The sequence below is a fragment of the Prionailurus bengalensis genome, chromosome A3 (genome assembly GCF_016509475.1).
Source record: "Prionailurus bengalensis isolate Pbe53 chromosome A3, Fcat_Pben_1.1_paternal_pri, whole genome shotgun sequence".
NCBI classification, from domain to species: Eukaryota; Metazoa; Chordata; class Mammalia; order Carnivora; family Felidae; genus Prionailurus; species Prionailurus bengalensis.
This window is the reverse complement of record NC_057354.1, coordinates 73,949,760-73,969,003: the sequence shown is the minus strand read 5'-3', so window position 1 is coordinate 73,969,003 and position 19,244 is coordinate 73,949,760. Positions and strand designations below refer to the sequence as shown.

At 37.0% G+C, this 19,244-nt stretch overlaps 1 protein-coding gene across 2 annotated transcripts in view; it reads left to right on the top strand.

Annotated features, from left to right (window-relative positions):
- The window catches only part of CLHC1 (clathrin heavy chain linker domain containing 1), a 40,930-nt gene extending 22,429 nt beyond the window's left edge, over positions 1-18,501 (top strand). For both annotated transcript variants that reach the window (XM_043603402.1, XM_043603403.1), the window contains exons 9-12: positions 2,623-2,797; positions 9,813-10,015; positions 16,232-16,411; positions 18,189-18,501. In XM_043603402.1, the coding sequence (XP_043459337.1) occupies positions 2,623-2,797; positions 9,813-10,015; positions 16,232-16,411; positions 18,189-18,385 (755 nt within the window). In that variant the 3' untranslated portion in view covers positions 18,386-18,501. The remainder of the gene's footprint in view (positions 1-2,622; positions 2,798-9,812; positions 10,016-16,231; positions 16,412-18,188) is intronic.
- The last annotated feature ends 743 nt before the right edge of the window (positions 18,502-19,244 follow it).

The window sequence follows — 19,244 nt, the reverse complement described above, 5'->3', positions numbered from 1 at the left end:
GCTTTTAGGAACTGCTAAACTATTTGCACTATTTTTCATTCCTATCAACAATATATGAGGATTTCAATTTCTTCACATCCTTACCAGCACTTATTAATGTCTGTCTTTTTGATTATAGCCTTGCTAAACCATGTGAAGTATCTTATTGTGGATTTATTTGTTTAATTAAAAAAAATTAATTCCAGATAGTTAACAAAATTGTTATATATTAATTTTGAGTGTACAATATAATGATTCAACAATTCTATGTATTACTCAATGCTTATCAAGATAAGTGTTCTCATTGTGTTTTTTTTTTAATGTTTTTTTTTTAATTTATTTTTGAGACAGAGCGTGAGCAGGGGAGGGGCAGAGAGAGGGGGAGACACAGAATCTGAAGCAGGTTCCAGGCTCTGAGCTGTCAGCACAGAGCCCGACGCGGGGCTTGAACTCACGGAGTGTGAGATCATGACCTGAGCTGAAGTCAGACGCTAAACTGACTGAGCCAGGCAGGCGCCCCTCTGATTGTGGTTTTGATTTGCATATCTGTAATGACTAACAGTGTTGGCATCTTTTCATGTGCCTATTGGCCATTTATTTATCTTTGGAGAAATGTCTACTGTTTGCCCATTTTAAAATTATGTTATTTGTGTTTTTATTATTGAGTTGTGAGAGTTCTTTTTATATTCTGGATAAAAATCTCATATCAGACAGATGATGTGCAAATATGTTCTTCCAATCTGTGGATTTTCTTTTTACTTTCTTGATGGTGGCTTTTGAAGCACAAAAGTTTTTAATTTTGATGGGGACTAATTTACCTTCTTCTCTTCTATGGCTGTGCTTTTGTTGTATCTAAGAAATCTTTGCCTAACTTAAGATCATGTGTTTTCTTCTAAGAGTTTTATGCATTTAGGTCTGTGATCTACTTTGAGTTAATTTTTGTGTATGGTGTGAGATAATGGTCCAGATTCATTCTTTTGCATATAGATATCTAGTTATCCCAGCACCATTTGTTGAAAAGACTGTTCTGTATCCACTGAATTGTTTGGCCCCTTTGTCAAAAATCAATTGACCATAAATGTTTAGAGTTTATTTATAGACTCTTAATTCTGTTATATTTCTCTAGATATCCATCCTATGTCAGTATCATACTATTTTGATTACTGTAGCTTTGTAGTAGGTTTTGAAAATAGAAATGTGACTCCATGTTTCTTTTGATTAGTATTAGCATGGTATATTTTTTCCCATATTCTTACTTTTGATCTATTTGTATCTTTGTATTTAAAGTCATTGTCTTCTACATGTACCCCAATGTTTATAACAGCATTATCAACAATAGCCAAACTATGGAAAGAGCCCAAATGTCCATCAACTGATGTGGTATATACATACACAGTTGAATATTACTCAGCTATCAAAAAGAATGGAATCTTGCCATTTGCAGTGATGTGGATGGAGCTAGAGTGTATCATGCTAAGTGAAATAAGAGAAAAATACCATATGATTTCACTCATGTGGAATTTAAGAAACAAAACAGATGAACATGGGGGAAGGGATAAAAAAGAGAGGGAAGCAAACCATGAGACTCTTTACTATAGAGAACAAACAGGGTTGTTGGAGGGAGGTGGGCAGGAGATGGGCTAAATGGGTGATGGGTATTAAGGAGGGCACTTCTTGTGATGAGCACTGGGTGTTATTTGTAAGTGATGAATCACTAAATTCTACACCTGAAACCATTTTTACCATATGTGTTAACTACCTAGAATTTAAAATAATAACTTGAAATAAAAATAAACAGACCAATAAATAAAGTAAGTGTCTTCTAGGCAACATATACTTGGATTCTACTTTTTTTATACACTCTGACAATCTTTGCCTTTCAATTGGAGTGTTTAGATCACTTATATTTAAGGTGATTGTTGACATGGTTGAGTTTTATTTGTTTTCTGTTTTTCTTATCTCTTCTTTGTTACTGTTTTTCCCTCTTTTTCTGCCTTCTTTTGGATTAGTTGAATTTTTTCATGATTCCATTTTGCTCATTATAAGCTGTAACTCCTTGTTGTTTTATTTTGGCTGTTGCTTTAAGGTTTATAGATCATAACTTTTACTTCTCATACTCTACCCTTATGTGATGTTATACCACTTTATGTATTATATAAAACAGTATGCTTCTAAATACTTACATTCATAGGATATACCATTTCTGGTCTTTATTCCTTCGTGTAGATTCATATTTCTATCTGATATTATTTTCCTTCTGCTTGAAAGACTACTTTTAACATCTCTTACAGTGGTCTGCTGGTGGTATATTCTTTGAACTTTTAAAAGTTCCATGTGGAGGCTCTTAGGGAGATTACATTGCATATTTCTCTCCTACCTTCTAGGTGGCTATTGGCAACTTTTGGCATTCCTTGGTTAGAGACACATCATTCTAATCTCTGCCTCTGTTTTCATATAGCATGTAATATTTAGTTATTACCCACAATGAAAGTTTAATCCATAAGCATTAGTTAAACATTATCAGTACGTAATTGTAGACTGAAATTTTTTGAAAATGCAAAGAGATGAAAGTAATAATATGAAGTAAGAAAAAGCAAACTGTTACTTAAAGTATTCAACTCAAAACTTTTCTTCTCTCTGTAGCTGTTGGAAAAATTAGAGGAAAGCCTTTTCCATTACTCTTATTTTTTGAGGCCATCTTTAGCATAAGTCATGCATGCAGACGTCCTATTGATGCAGAACTGACCCTGGAAGGAATCCAATGTGGATTATCTGAAAAACGTTTAGATTTAGTTATCAATTGGGTCACTCAGGAAAGGTAAGCAAAATTAAGCTTTTGACTTAATTTTGATATATGGTTAATGAGGTTGTTCTCAAGATTTCAGTAGTTTTTTATCAGCACATTATCCTGAACAATTAATCCTTCAGAGACGATTTACTAAACATTCATGGAGTAATGGGGCCTAGTCACATAAACCCAGATCAGGAGTTGAGTAATAGTGGTTCATGGGATTATTCATGACCCATGAGTTCATCAGTCAGGACAGAAAAGGATTTATCAGTATCATGCTACTGAGAGGGATAAGGCAGGAACTTGGATCCAGAGAGGTTATGGTTACATGTGAAGGATATACCTAGGAGAAAACTTATAAGCAGGATGGATGTGGACCCATGTTGCATTTAGAATATATAAACCAGGGGCGCCTGGGTGGCTCAGTCCATTAAGCATCCAACTCTTTTGATCTTGGCTCAGGTCATGACATCCTGGTTCATGGGATTGATCCTGGTGTTGGGCTTCATGGTGAATGTGGAGCCTACTTGAGATTCTCTCTCCCTTTCTCTCTGCCCCTCCCCATCCCCCTCTTTGTCTCTCTCTCTTTCAAAATAAATAAACATTAAAAAAAAATAAAAAAGAACATATACACCAGCAAGGACAGGCAGGAAATGCTTCTTGGAGTTGGATTTCAGTATAGGTAGGCAGATTTGTACTAGAGCTCCCTTAGGTTGGATTCCTATAACCAAAGCCTCAGACATGATTGATAGAAGGTGGGCTTCTCAAGAAAACCCTATAAGGGAGTGAGTGAAGCAAAATAGGAAAGAGTGTGTGTATGTTCAGGAAGCCAAGAAAGGTTGTGATCTTAGGCAAGTTCTAATCTTGGTCTTATTTGTAGAGGGATGGCTCTGGAGCATAAACCACACCAAAGAGCTGCCCCCTTTGAGGCAAGGGATCAGTCTTTTGTACCTCTCTGTTAGTCTCTATTAGGGCTATAGGCTGCCTGGATGGGGCATAACTTCCTAGGCCTGGTGGCTCCCATCAGCAAAGGGCAATTTGCTACAGAAGGGAGGGACATGTGAGCCACTGACAGCCAGCACCCAGAGGGGAAGGGTATGCTGTCTCAGTAATGAGGATCCGGGCAGAACATTAAATCAGCATCTACTGTAGTCAACCATTTGCACAACACAAATGTATGTTCTTCTCACTTTAATTTCATTCCATCTAGGCACAACTTCTCTAGGATTCTGTGGTTAAAATTCTGGGGGAAACTTAGAAGGGTTAGTAGAATGAACTACATATAGCCCTTGTCATGACAATTGATCATAGGGCTATAATTTGGTTTTTACACCTTTATGGAGATAGAATTTATGTACAATAATCTCTACATATTTAAAGTGTACAATATGATGAGTTTTTAGAAAGCATTATGGGGATATAACTGACATTATAAATTGCACATATTTATAGTGTACAGTTTGACAAGTTTTGACATATGTATACACCCATGAAATCATCACCACAGTCAAGATAATCAACCTCATCCCAACCCCCACCACCATTTCCAGGTAACCACTGATCTGCTTTCTGTCACCTTAGATGAGGTTTCATTTTCTAGAATTTTATATAAATGGAATTATACATTATGTATTCTTTTTTTCTTGTTCTGCCTCTTTTGCTTTAGTTATTTTGAGATTCATCCACATTAATTATTACTCCTCTTTCTCCTCTATCATCCATTTTATATTCTTCTCACTCTATTGGTCTTAATGGCTTGTCTGGTAGGATGACTGTGGTTTCCATGCCTTTATCAAACCATGATTATTGATTTACCCACTAATAGTTTTTAACTGGCCCGGGACTACTCAGCAATATCCCAGTAGATCATCTACCACCTGTAACAAGCAACCATATACTTAAGATTCCAAAGTAGGCACTTAAGATTCCAAAAGTGCCTACTGAGTCCTGCTAAAGTTGGAGTGTTTATCCAGAGAACACCAATGACTTTAGAATTAGAACAGCTCATCATGAACTGGATTCTGACAGAAACACCAAGCCATGAGGTCAGGTGGGCTCAGAGAGTCCATCTAAAATCAGGTACGGTGAAGATATTGCTCAAGCAGATCCAGAGTACACAAGTTAGCTTCAGGAATAGGTGGCCCAGAACTCATGTCAACTACCACCAACTGACCAACACAACTTCCACAGCTCACACCTAAAGCCTCATGCAGGGGTGGGGGTGACCTAAGACCAGCAGGCAAGGAAGAAAAAAACCCAAACTTGGTTCATGAATGGTTCAGGTTGTGTCCAGGTGATGCCAGCTTGTCGCTCCATCTTTTGAAGACATAGTAACATCCTTCAGGATGGAATGTACACTTTAAACTAGTGATGATTGTATAGTATATCTCCAGTACGTAGAATACTTGGGTCTGGGAGATAAAAGAGTGGCTCTGCTCAGCTGATTCCCCAGTAACCCACTTGGTGGAATCAAGGTTCTCTAGAGAAACAGAATCAATAGGATATATATACATACACACACCCATGAAGAAATTGGCTCCTGTGAATATGGAGGCTGATAAGTCTTAAGATCCACAGTCAGCAAGCTAGAGACCCAAGAGAGCTGCCAATGGTGTAAGTTTCAGGCTGCTCAGGACCCAAGAAGAGCCAATGTTTCTTTTTGAGTCCAAAGGTAGGAAAAGACTGATGTCCCAGCTAAGCGGTCAGGCAGGAGGAGTTCCGCTTTATATGAAAGAGGGTCAGCCTTTTTTGTACCCTCCAGGCCATCAACTGATGGGATGAGAGCTATCCACATTCATAGCAATCTGCTTTATTCAGTCTACTGATTCAGATGTTACTCTCTTTCAAATACATCCTCACGGACTCACACAGAATAATATATGACTAAATATCTGGGCACTCTATGAGCTAGTCAGGATGACACAAAATTCTCATGCTTGCAGATTTAGGTTCTGTGAGTCATAGTCAACTTTGGTTATCATGAAAAGGTAAGATTGTTGTTACATAACAAGGCAGAGAGGAATATGTTTGGCCCTCAGGTTCCCTATTCCCTTTAAGAGAGCGTGATAATTGGATTTGAGTGCATGTCATTTACTGATAGACTACTCCTTGAGAAATATTATAAGTGAAGGAGTGAGATGGGATAGGGAAGCGGAAAGAACCAAGCTACGATGTGAACTCAGGTTAAAATCTAGTATTAGCTAGTGTTACAGGGGGAGGACTATGGAACATAAATCCTGCCAGAGTTGCTTCTTTTTGAATTATGGTACTGACCTTTTGTATTCCTTACTAATCAGTTGTCAGCTCTACACTACCGGGGGGTTGAAAGATAAGCATAATTTTCTGGGCAAGGTAGCTAGTCAGCTTAGGGCAACAGCTGGGGAAGGCTGTTCACTGGGGAAGGCAACAGCTGTGAGCTGTTAGTAGTCAGCTGGGGAAGAGTCACTGGTCCAGTAAAGGGGACTAAAACAGTGTCTGCCTATTTATGAAGATCAAGCTACTTTTGCTGGGTCTGGTGGACATGGGTTGGGCTGTGAGTATTGGAAGGCAGAGTGAGGAAAGTCCTGTCATCTGTCTGGTAGCCACAGCCTGCTTATTTTTCAGTCTAAGAACTATGCTTGCTTGGTTCTGGATACATACAGATGTAGGCTACATATTAGAGAGTAGTTACAGTTCTCATATTTAAGAAGTATATCATAAGGGAGATGGAAGGACTAATGTAAGCACTCCCTAAATAACAAACTCATGATTTCTAAATGTCCCAGACTTAAAAATGGCAAGTTTGCATACTAGTGCCTACTGCCACCCATTTCAAATTCACCATTTCCCCTGCATGACACTGGGGAGTCCTAAACTGTCCTAGATTGATGGCACTATTGTTTACCAGTGTAAAGTATCTTTTTCCCACCCCCTCTTGTTATGGCCTTCACTCACTGTTCACGTAATAGTTAATTCTGTTTTAGGAAACTTCTTTGTACATATACCCCTCTTTTTACCCTTTGCCTCTTTCTTTTTCTACCTGGTCCCATCTTCTACGCCCTCTACAGAAAGTACTTGTCAGGGAGCACTGGAAATGGTTCAGACATGAGAACACCATTAGAAATGGTGTTCATTAACACCTGTTGTCTGGTGCAGAGACACATAAGACAAGATTAATTTCCCCACATATACTGATTGTTCTTGGCCAATTCTACCTCTTAATTATAAGAATTTAAATTCTTCTGCAATTCCTTGACTGCATAAATTTGGAAAATACCACCACTCTTAAGGATCCTGAGATGATATAACAGAATACTGAAGGTAATTCACATTCTTTATTCTTAGCCTCTTTCCTCTGGTCTCTAACTCCAGTGACCTGGCCTCTACCATATGGCTACCTTAAAAAGTTCTACAGTTCTTTCCTTGAAGCCCTGCACAGAGCCAGCCATAAAACAGCCTGGATTATAGACTAATCTTGGCTCTCGTAGTCATTCTTACCGGGGGAAAGTCTAATCACTTGACTCAGAAAGCCTAAACTTAAGAAATGTTTTGTTGGCATTGGCTCTCTAAATTGCAGATATTGCTCCCAGAAGAGGAAAATATCCTCTGAAATATTAACTTGACACACCCAATCCTACAAAATAACAGTAAATAAGTATGATGCATAGATTTAGTGATTGTATATTACCTTTATTTTGGCTTAAAAAAATCTACAATCTGGGGTGCCTGGGTGGCTCAGTCAGTTGAATGTCTGACTTTGGCTCAGGTCATGATCTCAAGGTTTGTGGGTTCAAGCCCCACTTTGGGCTCTGTGCTGACAGCCCAGAGCCTGGAGTCTGCTTTGGATTTTGTGTCTCCCACTCTCTCTCTGCCCTTCCCCAACTTGTGTCTTCTCTCTCTCTCTTTCTTTAAAATAAATAAACATTTAAAAAAATCTATAATCTGGTTTATAATCAAATATACCTTAGTTTACTAATGGAGTTAAGCACATTATTTATTTATTTATTTATTAGTCATATATATTCTCCAGAGCCAGTCTAGAGATCCACTTTCAGAAGTCTTCTTAGAATTGGAAATAGGGATGGAAGAGCCAAGAAGGAGACTTTGAGAAAATAGAAAGAGGGATGTAATGAGGTGATTAGGGGCAAAACAGGGACAGAGGTTCCCAGGCTCATTTTCCAGTTGGGTACAGGGTGCTTGACTACCTCCCTTTCCCCAGGGCTAGAATCCCTGTTTTTTTTTTCCCCCCCTTTTTTCTTCAGGGTCAGTTCCATTCTTTTGGGGCTTGACTCTCTTCCTCCCTTTCTTTTTTTTTAAATTTTTTTTTATTTAAAAAAAAAATTTTTTTTTAACCTTTATTTATTTTTGAGACAGAGAGAGACAAAGCATGAATGGGGGAGGGTCAGAGCGAGGGAGACACAAAATCCGAAACAGGCTCCAGGCTCCGAGCTTGTCAGCACAGAGCCCAACGCGGAGCTCGAACTCACGGACTGCGAGATCACGACCTGAGCTGAAGTCTGACGCCCAACCCACTGAGCCACCCAGGCGCCCCCTCTTCCTCCCTTTCAATATATATTTTTTAAAAATCATACATCATCCTTTTGGAAAATGACAAACCAGGACAAAGCAACCTTAGTCCTCAGCTCTGCCCTTTTCTCAGGTGGAACCACATCATGTTAGTGATGACCTCTTACAAAAATAAAATAATGGTATTAATAAGAGAAAGAAATACTATAATACTGGTATTATCATCTTGCTCTGGTTATACAGTCACTAAAATGACTGAAATAATTCCTTGTGCAGCCTTCAGAAACATCGTGGCTATAGCTACCAAAACCTATGTTTTGGTACTAAAATGTAAAAGTTAGGTAAATTGCTTATTAAATAATTGATTTATACTCAGAAGCTGCCTTTTGATTTCAGACACACTTCTCTTTGGCCACCCCAATAAACATGGCAGGCTTTATTTACTGAATTTTCAGTAAACACATTTTATAGGGATTTCAGGATTTTATTTGAATGTTACTGGTATTTTGTTACATGTGTACAGATATCAATATTATATGATTACTGTTACTCTGTAGCTATTAATTTAAAATAAAACTAGGGGCGCCTGGGTGGCGCAGTCGGTTAAGCTTCCGACTTCAGCCAGGTCACGATCTCGCGGTCCGTGAGTTCGAGTCCCGCGTCGGGCTCTGTGCTGACAGCTCAGAGCCCGGAGCCTGTTTCAGATTCAGTGTCTCCCTCTCTCTGACCCTCCCCCGTTCATCTCTGTCTCTCTCTGTCTCAAAAATAAATAAACGTTAAAAAAAATTTTAAAAATAAATAAATAAATAAATAAAATAAAACTAAAGCACAATGTCCGGACAACCAGTGATTGGAAGTGATATCTTAAATTATACCCAAATGTGTTTTGGCCTATGCTGATCGTTTCTAGGTGGAGTTAATGTGCAGATGGTTCACTCCAGTTGTGTTTGAAGATGTGCATTAAAATGTGATGACAAGGGAAATTGGGACATCTTAAATCCTTTTTTAACCCTATTGTTTTTTATAATTCTATAACAATTTAGAAAATAACACTGATGTCACACGTTTCTTGCAAACACTTGCAAGATCTGTCACTAATTTTGAGCTAAAATTTGTTGTCACTATCTTTAACCAACATTTAATGAATTCTTACATTCTGCAGGGTTTAAAATCTGTATAACTGCTGAGAACATTGAGATCCTCAATTATAAAATAATTTTTATTTACCTTGTTACTTTAAATTCCACCAGTCTTTTTTAGGAGAGTTTTAACCATGTTTGTAGATTTTTGAAAAAACTTGAGGTCAGTTTCACCAAAATGTCTCCTCCCCCTCACCCACCACAAAAGAATATATGATTATTTTTGTTTTTGTTAAATCTTGGATATGTTTAATTTCTCCTACATCAATTGTCTATTAACTTGTAATTCTTACAGACCATGGAAAATCCAATTCTACTGTGCTGAATTTTAAAATATTTTATTCTCATCCACTCACCATGAGCTCTCTAAAGTATACCTATTGATCTGCTTGCTCTAGGCTCACATTTTCTGAGGAGGCTGGGGATGTCATTTATGATTATGGGGAGCAGGATACTTATAACAAGGCCAAGTGCCTGGCTTTAGCTCAGATGATCTACACTGAATGTGGCCTGCACAAGAAAGCTCTTCTTTGCCTATGTAAACAGGGTCAGATTCATGGGGCCATGGAATACATACAACAGTTCAAGGACTTTACTTCCGGTAAGTGAAAAAGCCTACTTATTGGTATGTATTCGAATTCTAGACTTTACTGGTAAGATCACACATGATAGTAGGCAATATTTTGGATTTACATTTTAAAGTCTATTTTACGTATACTAATAAGTAGATTTTTATAATTTTTGGTGAAAACAGTTAAGCTAGAACTGATTGACTTTCATGCTAGACATTCAAATACATTAGTATTTCTTCACTACATAAACGTTTAGTAAACTGTGGAATCCTGAAACATACAATTTTTGTCTGTCTGTTTTTAACAAAAACCTAGCTTTTATTGAGAACCTACTATGTGCCAGAGTCTAGATGTGTTCTCACACCCTTCTAGCCAGTCCTCACAGTAGTCCCATCAGGTAGTCATTGCTAGGCCTGTCGTACAAGTAGAGATGCTGAGATCCACAGAGGGAACACTGAGCTGAGGGAGTGAAGTTCACCAAGTCCTTGGTGCTAACAGAGGGTCCTGGGTAGCTGTGGCCAGCCCAGTCAGAGTGGTCTTTGCCTTAAGGTCAGTTGTTGCTGAGATCTTGTTTTTCTCCCATGTCTGGCAGAGGCATGAGGGACAGCCTCAGGCTGTCCTGAGGGGACAACCTGGCAGCCTTCAAGAAGGTAGATGTCTGGGTGTCTCTGCTTCTCTCCCTCTGAAGTACACAGTTTATTTTGCAGATATTTTAGACCATGCTACTTAGAGAATTTTTTTTAAATAGCTGCACTTATTTGTTACATATGAGTGTATGTAAACTATGATATGAGCATTAAAAATGAAGAACTAGTAAAATAATGTTCATTTCAAAATTTTGAAACACTTAGGTTACAAGTCGGCAGTGATCTGAGAGCATTGTCAACCTTAGGGTAACTATAGTTGAATGAGCTGATCTCTTATGAACCTAGCTCAGCACTAACCTACGTGTACAGGCAGCCTGACCTCTCCCATATCCCAGGTCTATGTCTGAATTCTTATTTGCAGGCTCTGTACCCCAATTCTAAGAAGTTGCAAATAAGACAAACTACAGCACTTCTAGGTCATATTTTTCCGGGAAAGAGGGTCATTTATGGCAGTTGAATCTGATTATTTTCAAACAATAAATTTAATTTTACTTAACATCTATTTTTTAAAGTTATGAATTTCTTCATTTGTTATATTAACAGCACACTTGATACTATAGTTTGGCTTTTTACTTGCATTATCTTACTTAATACTTACATTAACTATAAAGTAGGTTTTGTTATTATCCCTATTTTATAGCTTAAAAAAAAAGCTTTCCACAGAGAGGCTAACTAAGGCTCAAAGAGGTAAGTAATTTGCCTACGTACACACAGCAACAGGATAGAATCTGGCATAGTAGGTTCTACTCAATATTTATTGAATGAATTAGATATTTTATTTTTATTATCTAAGTATACAGGTTCATTTTCTGTTTTAAGTATTATTTTTCCACAGGTAAGAAATGATTACTCTAGAATTTATATTGACTGAAATGTGAATGAAGTTTCTGTTTTGCTTGCAAAATTTGCCTTGCATAAATGCATTGAAATGTGATTGACTCATTATTGTATTGTTCTGTTCCTGCATTATAATCTAAAATAATTATATGTTATTATAATAATTTAAGAAGTAATGACACTCTCTATAATTAGAACCTTGATATTTATCCTCAGAATTTATTTAGCACATCATAAGATGAAAATAATAACTTGAGAAAAAGTAGAAACCCTGAAAAATTGCTTTGCTTATTTTACTTTTTAATGGGAAACAACTACAGCTTTCCATGGTATCATGGGGCCTTGAGGGAAAGACTTAATTTTATACTTTCAGAAAAGAATGTTCTCAGATTTAGACTATCAGTTATACATTTACAAATTAAAAAACAAAAACCAAAACCACAACAAAACAAAAACAAAAATTATAAGAAAGTTTTGTTCCAAAAGCATAAATCTGACTAAAGGAGCATCTGTTTTAGAAATAAAAATTATTCCACCCCCCCAATAATATTTAGAATGAAACCTGAAATGATTTGTTTGTTCACCTTCCCCATTATCATTAAACAAGTGAATATACTTAAGTGGAAATTGGGTTATTCTAGATGTGAAGCTCTCAAACTTTTTGGTCTCAGGTTTCTTTTATTTACTTATTTATTTATTATGTTTATTTATTTTTGAAAGAGAGAGTGAGTGAGTGAGTGAGGAGGGGAAGGACAGCAAAAGGGAGACAAGAGGATTCGAAGTGGGCTCTGGCACTGAGAGCAGAAAGCCTGGTGAGGGGTTTGAACTCACAAACTGTGAGATCATGACCTGAACTGAAGTTGGATGTTTAAGCAACGGAGCCACCCATGCACCCCTCTTTTACACTTTTAAAAAAGCACTGAACATCCCAAAGAGCTTATATTTATATAGGTTATATCTGTTGATATTTATCCTATTAGAAATTAAAACAGAAAATTTTAAAATATTTATTCATTTAAAGAAAACAATAAACCCATCACATGTTATCATAATAAAATATTTTTTATAAGAAATAACTTTTCCTTGGGGCGCCTGGGTGGTGCAGTCGGTTAAGCGTCTGACTCTTGATTGCAGTTCAAGTCATCATGTCAAGGTTTCATGAGCTTGAGCCCCGCATCCAGCTCTGTGCTGACAGTGGGGAGCCTGCTTGGGATCCTCTCTCTCTCCCCCTCTCTCTGTCCCTCCCATACATGCACGTGCTCTCTCTCCAAAATAAATAAATATACTTTAAAAAACAAAAAAACTTTCCAAAACCAAGGAATTTCATGAAAAGAGTTGCATTTTCTACATTTTTGCAAATCTCTACAATATCTGGATTACTATAAGATAGCTGGCTTCCTATATCTGCTCCTGTATTCAGTCTGTTGTAAGACTACATGTCATATAGTCTTTGGAAAACACCACTGTATATTTGTGAGAGAATGGGAATGAAAAAGGCAAATAACAGCTTAGTATTTTTATGAACATAGTTTTGACTTTATAAACACTAGACCATATTTTGAGAACCATTGCTCTAGATGTTCGTGAGTTAAACATCTATCACACTTGGCATATCGGCCTTTATAATCATATTAAAACAGAATATCCGTGAAAGGGGAACCCTCTTGCAATGTTGGTGGGAATGCAAATGGCTGCAGCCACTTTGGAGAACAGTATGGAGATTTCTCAAAAAGTTAAAAATAGGGACATCTGGCTCAGTCAGTTAAGCGTCAATTCTTGGTTTCAGCTCAGGTCATGATCTCACAGTTCGTGAGTTCAAGCCCTGCATTGGGCTCTGCACTGACAGCACAAAACCTGCATGGTATTCTCTCTCTCCCTCTCTCCCTGCCCATCCCCTGCTCACACACACATACACTCTCTCTCTCAAAATAAATTAATAAACTTAAAAAAAAAGTTAAAAATAGAACTACCCTATGATCTAGCGATTGCACTGCTAGGTATTTACCCAAAGGATAAAAAAAATACAAATTTGAAGGGATATATGCACCCTGGTGTTTATTGTAACATTGTCAACAATAGCCAAGCTATGGAGAGAGCCCAAATGTCCAGACTGATGATGAATGGATAAAGATATGATATATATACACAATGGAATATTAGTCATCCAAAAGAATGAAATCTTGTCATTTGCAATGACATGGATAGAGCTAAAATGTACTATGCTAAAGAAATAAGTCAGTCAGAGAAAGACAAATACCATATGATTTCACTCATATGTGGAATTTAAGAAACAAAACAGATGAACATATGGGAGGGAGAGAAACCATGAGAGACTTAATGATAGAGAACAAACTGAAGGGTGATGGGGCGTGGGGAATGAGCTAGATGAGTGATGGGCACTAGGGAGAGCACTTGTTAGAATGAGCACTGGGTGTTGTATGCAAATGATGAATCACTGAATTCTATTCCTGAAACCAATATTTCACTGTATGTTAGCTAAGTAAAATGTAAATAAAAATTTGGAGAAAAACCCCAAGAACATCCATGAGATAAAAATTGATTAATAACCTGTCAAACTAAGAAATGACGAAATGAATTCCAAACCATGGTAAACAGAGGAGAAAGGTCATAGGAGTTGAATTTGTGTTCCTTTGAACTAGTCAGAGGCCATATCTTGTACATACTTAAGTAAATAGTGGTTAATTAATCAATTCAAGGAGAGGGGAATTTGAATGCCTGATTGAATGAAACAGCAAAATGTGTGAGTTACGAAATGCTGGTGGCTGGGGGATGCTATATAAATAGCTTCACCTTAGTGAAGGCCAGTTTGACCCAAATCATAAACTTCTTCTACCTCTTCTCTAGGGAAATTAAAAAAAAATGTTTGACTTTATTGATAAAGAATTATATTCTGCTATTCCTTGCTTATTCTTTTATCATTTATCTCTCTTTTATTTATGTGTGTATGTGCATGTATGTGTATATGTACATACATACAGTGCATCACACATATACTTATTGTTTTGGAGGAGCATTGCTAAAGATTGGAAGGTCATGGACTTGGGTGGATTAGATGAACTTCGTTCTCGTTTATATCATGTGTATAATTCTGGGAAAATTAACTTCTCTAAGCCTGTTTCCTCACTTTTAATGTGAGAATAATAATATCTCACTTATACTGAATATTAAATGCAGTGATTTGATGTATGTAAGTTCCTAGTACAGTAAATATGTGTTTAATAAATACTAGATTATCTTATATTATCAGTCAAAAAGTTGCAAATTATGTTTATGGTAGTTCTTAAAAGGCTTTCAGGAATTATTCTGAATACTACCTCTGTTGTGACCAAAGAATAATATTAAAAACAATTTTTTTTTAATGCTTAATGTTAATTTTTGAGAGAGAGAGGGACAGACAGAGTGTAGGCTTGGGAGGAGGGGCAGAGTGAGAAGGAGACACAGAATCCAAAGCAAGCTCCAGGCTCTGAGCTGTCAGCACAGAGCCCCATGCGGGGCTTGCACCCATGAGCCATGAGATCATGACCTCAGACAAAGTCAGATGCTTAACCCACTGAGTCATCCAGGCACCCTGAGAAAGTAAATTTTTTACTTGAAAAACTTTAGTTAACACAAAGTTTATAAACTTAAGAATGTAAATCATGGGGGTGCCTGAGTGGCTCGGTCGGTTAAGCGTCCGACTTCACCTCAGGTCATGATCTCATGGTTTGTGAGTTTGAGCCCCGCATGGGTCTCTGTGCTGACACCTCGGAGCCTGGAGCCTGCTTCAGATTCTGTGTCTCCCCCTCACTCTCTGCCCCTCCCCCACTCACACACTATCTCTCCCTCAAGAATAAATAAACATTAAAAAAATTTTTTTTAAATGTAAATCATAATTGTAGTATCAACTCAGTAGTTATCTAGTATATTAAACCATATGAAATATCCTTTTTTGTAGTAAAGCATGGTCAAATGTAGGCAACTTCATATGGCTCAGCTACTAGCTACTTGAACGGGCTAATGGCTTCTTAAAGTCTTCATTTTTGAGTTTCTAAAATAATATTTTTAGGAAAAAAATTACTGAGCCCCTTTTTCTGTGCAAGGCACAGGAAGAAAGAAATTATACTCACTAGAAGTTGGCCCAAATATGAACAGCAAGATATAGACAAACATAATCTTGTTAGATGGAACCTTAGAAATTGGATATGCTAACACTTTATTTTTTTAATGTTCATTTATTTTTGAGAGAGAGAGAGCAGGGAAGGGGCAGAGAAAGAGGGGGACAGGATCTGAAGTGGGTTCTGAGCTAACAGCAGAGAGCCCGATGTGGGGCTCGAGCTCAAAAACCGTGAGATCATGACCTGAGCTAAAGTCCGATACTTAACCAACTGAGCCACCCAGGAGCCCTAATGCTAGCACTTTTAAGATGCATAAACTGGGATCCAAAAGAATAAGGGACTGATGGAATTGTGGTTAGATCAGGTTTCCTGATTGCCAATCTAATTATTTCTATTCTACCACAGTTCTTTGATAATTTGTTTTCCTGGTAGTCCTTGCTGTAAGTAGTTTTCTTTCGTTTTTTGCTATGCTGAGCATGATTTTTTTTCTTCTTGATTGGAGATAGTAGTGTTGAGTTCACTGAGGGCTTTGGAAGGATTGGAAAAAGAAATGTCGATTGGCAGGTATAGATATTAGCTGGTCCCAGTTTGTAGTTGATGTATCATATTAGGATGTTGAGACATAGTTTTTGAATTTTGCTTTCAGATGACCTGATGGACCTAATCAAGTTATGTCCTCACACTGAATTAATTCAGTGTCTCACTAGAGAATGGAACGGGAAACCACCATCTTTATCTTTTGGTCTTGCTATACTTCATCTGTTCTCTGTAGATATGAAAAAAGTTGGCATTAAGCTACTTCAAGACATAAGTAAAGGTGGGAAAGGTAAGTATAGTAAAATGTTGTTGTAGAAGAAAAAGTATTGGGTTATTTAGGGAAAGGTTCAAGATTATTACGTTTGAGTTAACTCATTCTTCCTAAGAATTCCTTCTTGGCAGGAATTGACTTTAAGAGTTTATAAATGTAAAGACTACCATGTCAATAATAGTCTGTTAACAATAGTATTTTTTTAAATTTTTTAATGTTTATTTATTTTTGAGAGAGAGAGAGAGAGACAGAGTGTGAGTCGGGAAGGGGTAGAGAGAGAGGGAGACACAGAATCTGAAACAGGCTCCAGGCTCTGTGCTGTCAGCATAGAGCTCGATGTGGGGCTTGAACTCATGAACTGCAAGATCATGACCTGAGCCAAAGTAGGACGCCCAACCAACTGAGCCACCCGGGCGCCCCAATAGTATTTATTTCTTGAGGGAATTACAAAGAAGAGAGAATCTTAGTGAAGATTGAGGGGAACATTTTAATAATTATATTAGCTAACACTACTCTAAAAACTTTACATATATTAATAAGTATTTATATTTAATAACTTTTTATATATTTTAAGTGTTATTTAGACATAATCTTTTTAAAAAAAGTATTTATTTTTGAGAGAGAGAGAGACTGTAAGCAGGGGAGGAGAGAGAATATCCCAAGCAGGCTCTGTGCTCTTAGTGCAGAGCCCAACAAGGGGCTTGAACTCACAAACCATGAGATCATGACCTAAGCCAAAATTAAGCACTGGACACTTAACCTACTGAGCCACCCAGGTGCCCTTGGAAATAATCTTTCTATATTTTAATCTTAAACTAAATATATATGTACGTGTCATTTATATATGATATTTACTCTGAACAAAACTCTGTAGTAGGGTCAAGAATTACTAATGAAATCTCATTTTTTCTTTCCTTTCTCTAATATAGGAACTTGAGCAGACAATTTGATTTTAAATTACTACATGGGGTTTAAGAATGAATAGCAGATTACATTAAAACATATTTGGGAAGATAATTTTGAAATTATAGATATCAATTAAATTATTTTATTTGGCAGAGTTATGGTAGAAATAAAATAATAGTGATGACAATGTTTTAAAAAGATCTTTCATTAAGTATCATAAGTAATGCAGGTAATAGATAAGAAATGAGTTCCCTAAATAAATATATTCCAAGGGGGTCACTGTAATTGATCTTCAAAAGCAAATAATCTCCTTAGTTTTATTTAATAAACTCATTCTTTTATATCCTTAGAAAAAATATTTGTTACAGAAGCCCCATCATTAAGAGGTCTCTCTCTATCAGAGATAAGATGGAGGGTTTACTGAAGAGGTTTTTAAACACTTGGGTCAGCACTACTAGGGAATTTATAAAAGAATTTGAAGGATCATGAAAACTAGACCTGTAAGCCCTCAATTACATGATAGTGTCTAATGGTACCTTGTAGACTCTGAATAAGGCTGAGCCCTCATTCTTCATTTTCTAAGCTCCCTTCCTTGTAACTTTCAATATCTGCTAGCCTTACCAAGAAGGAGATGAGTAAAGGTGTGGGAATGTGAGGCATGGTAGAGGGTTGAAGTGAGGCATGAAAAGGTTCATGAAAAAGCAGAAGAAACTAACACTTGATTACTCACCATGAGTTGGATGAAGCACTCCACATTAAACTTATAGGAATCAGGTTTAATAGTAAGTGAGTTGAAATGATATCCCTTTCTATTTTTGAAGAATTGCTAAATATGGATTTTCAAATAAGAATAGGTGACATACTATAATATTATAATTTTTTTCCTTAGGTATAGTCGAACATCTTATGATAAATGATCCATTTTGCTCATTAGAAAACTGGCAAGAAGTAGCAAATATATGTTTACAGAATGGCTTTGACAAATTATCTCGTGACATCATGTCCATTCTTCGGTCTCAGGCTGGAGTTACAGAAATTTCTCAAGAAGATGATACAGTCAACTTAATGGAACATGTTTTTTGGTAGTGCTACATCTTAACCAGTTGAGGGAGCTTGTATAACATTTTATGTGTGTTGGTTGGACAAACTGATTTTGGCATAACTAACTTATAAATAAATCCAAAGTGTGAAGCTCTCAGAAATCATGCTGCTCTTATTATGTTGACATTTAGATTTGTCCTTGAAACATTTAGACTGTTGCTTTCTTTTTCTCCATATGGTCATTTCTTATATTGAATCTTGATAAAATCCAAGAATATAACTCAGTTTAGGTATGTACTTCTATCTAAGGGCATAAGCTAACATCTAGATATATTCTTTTCTGGTGATCAAATTTCATAGTAAGAACTGGAGAAGGTGTGGGTAGTATCCTGTCAGACTAATTTCCCAAATATTGAATGCTATGAGCCTGATTTTTAACAAGAAAGACAGGATGTCATTTTGAGGTTGGACTCACTGGTGAAATCCTAAGTATAGTAATTTTGTACTACTGACTTAAAGATGTGCCCCATGCTTTGGTCAATGTAAATGGCAAATGTTAGGCTTCTACTCTAAAAGTTGGGAATCCTAGCATGTTCTTACCTAGAGAGAAGACCAGCCAAATTTTGCATGGATGTAGACCTGAGATACCTGTAGGTATGGAACGTATGTCATAGGTGGTTTGGGATGATTTCAAATGTCTGAGTAAGTATTTGTTGGAATACTCAGGTTGTGTCATGGACAGGTAGGATATTCAACATATTTAGTGATCCACATGGCATGGGCACCATGAGTCAAACAGAACAGATCCTCAGCTAATCTTAACAGCTTTCAGCCCTTATGCCACGGCAGAGCATACCAGCTAAATGTCAGCCTTGATCATGGAACTTGGTAACAGTGAGCTGCT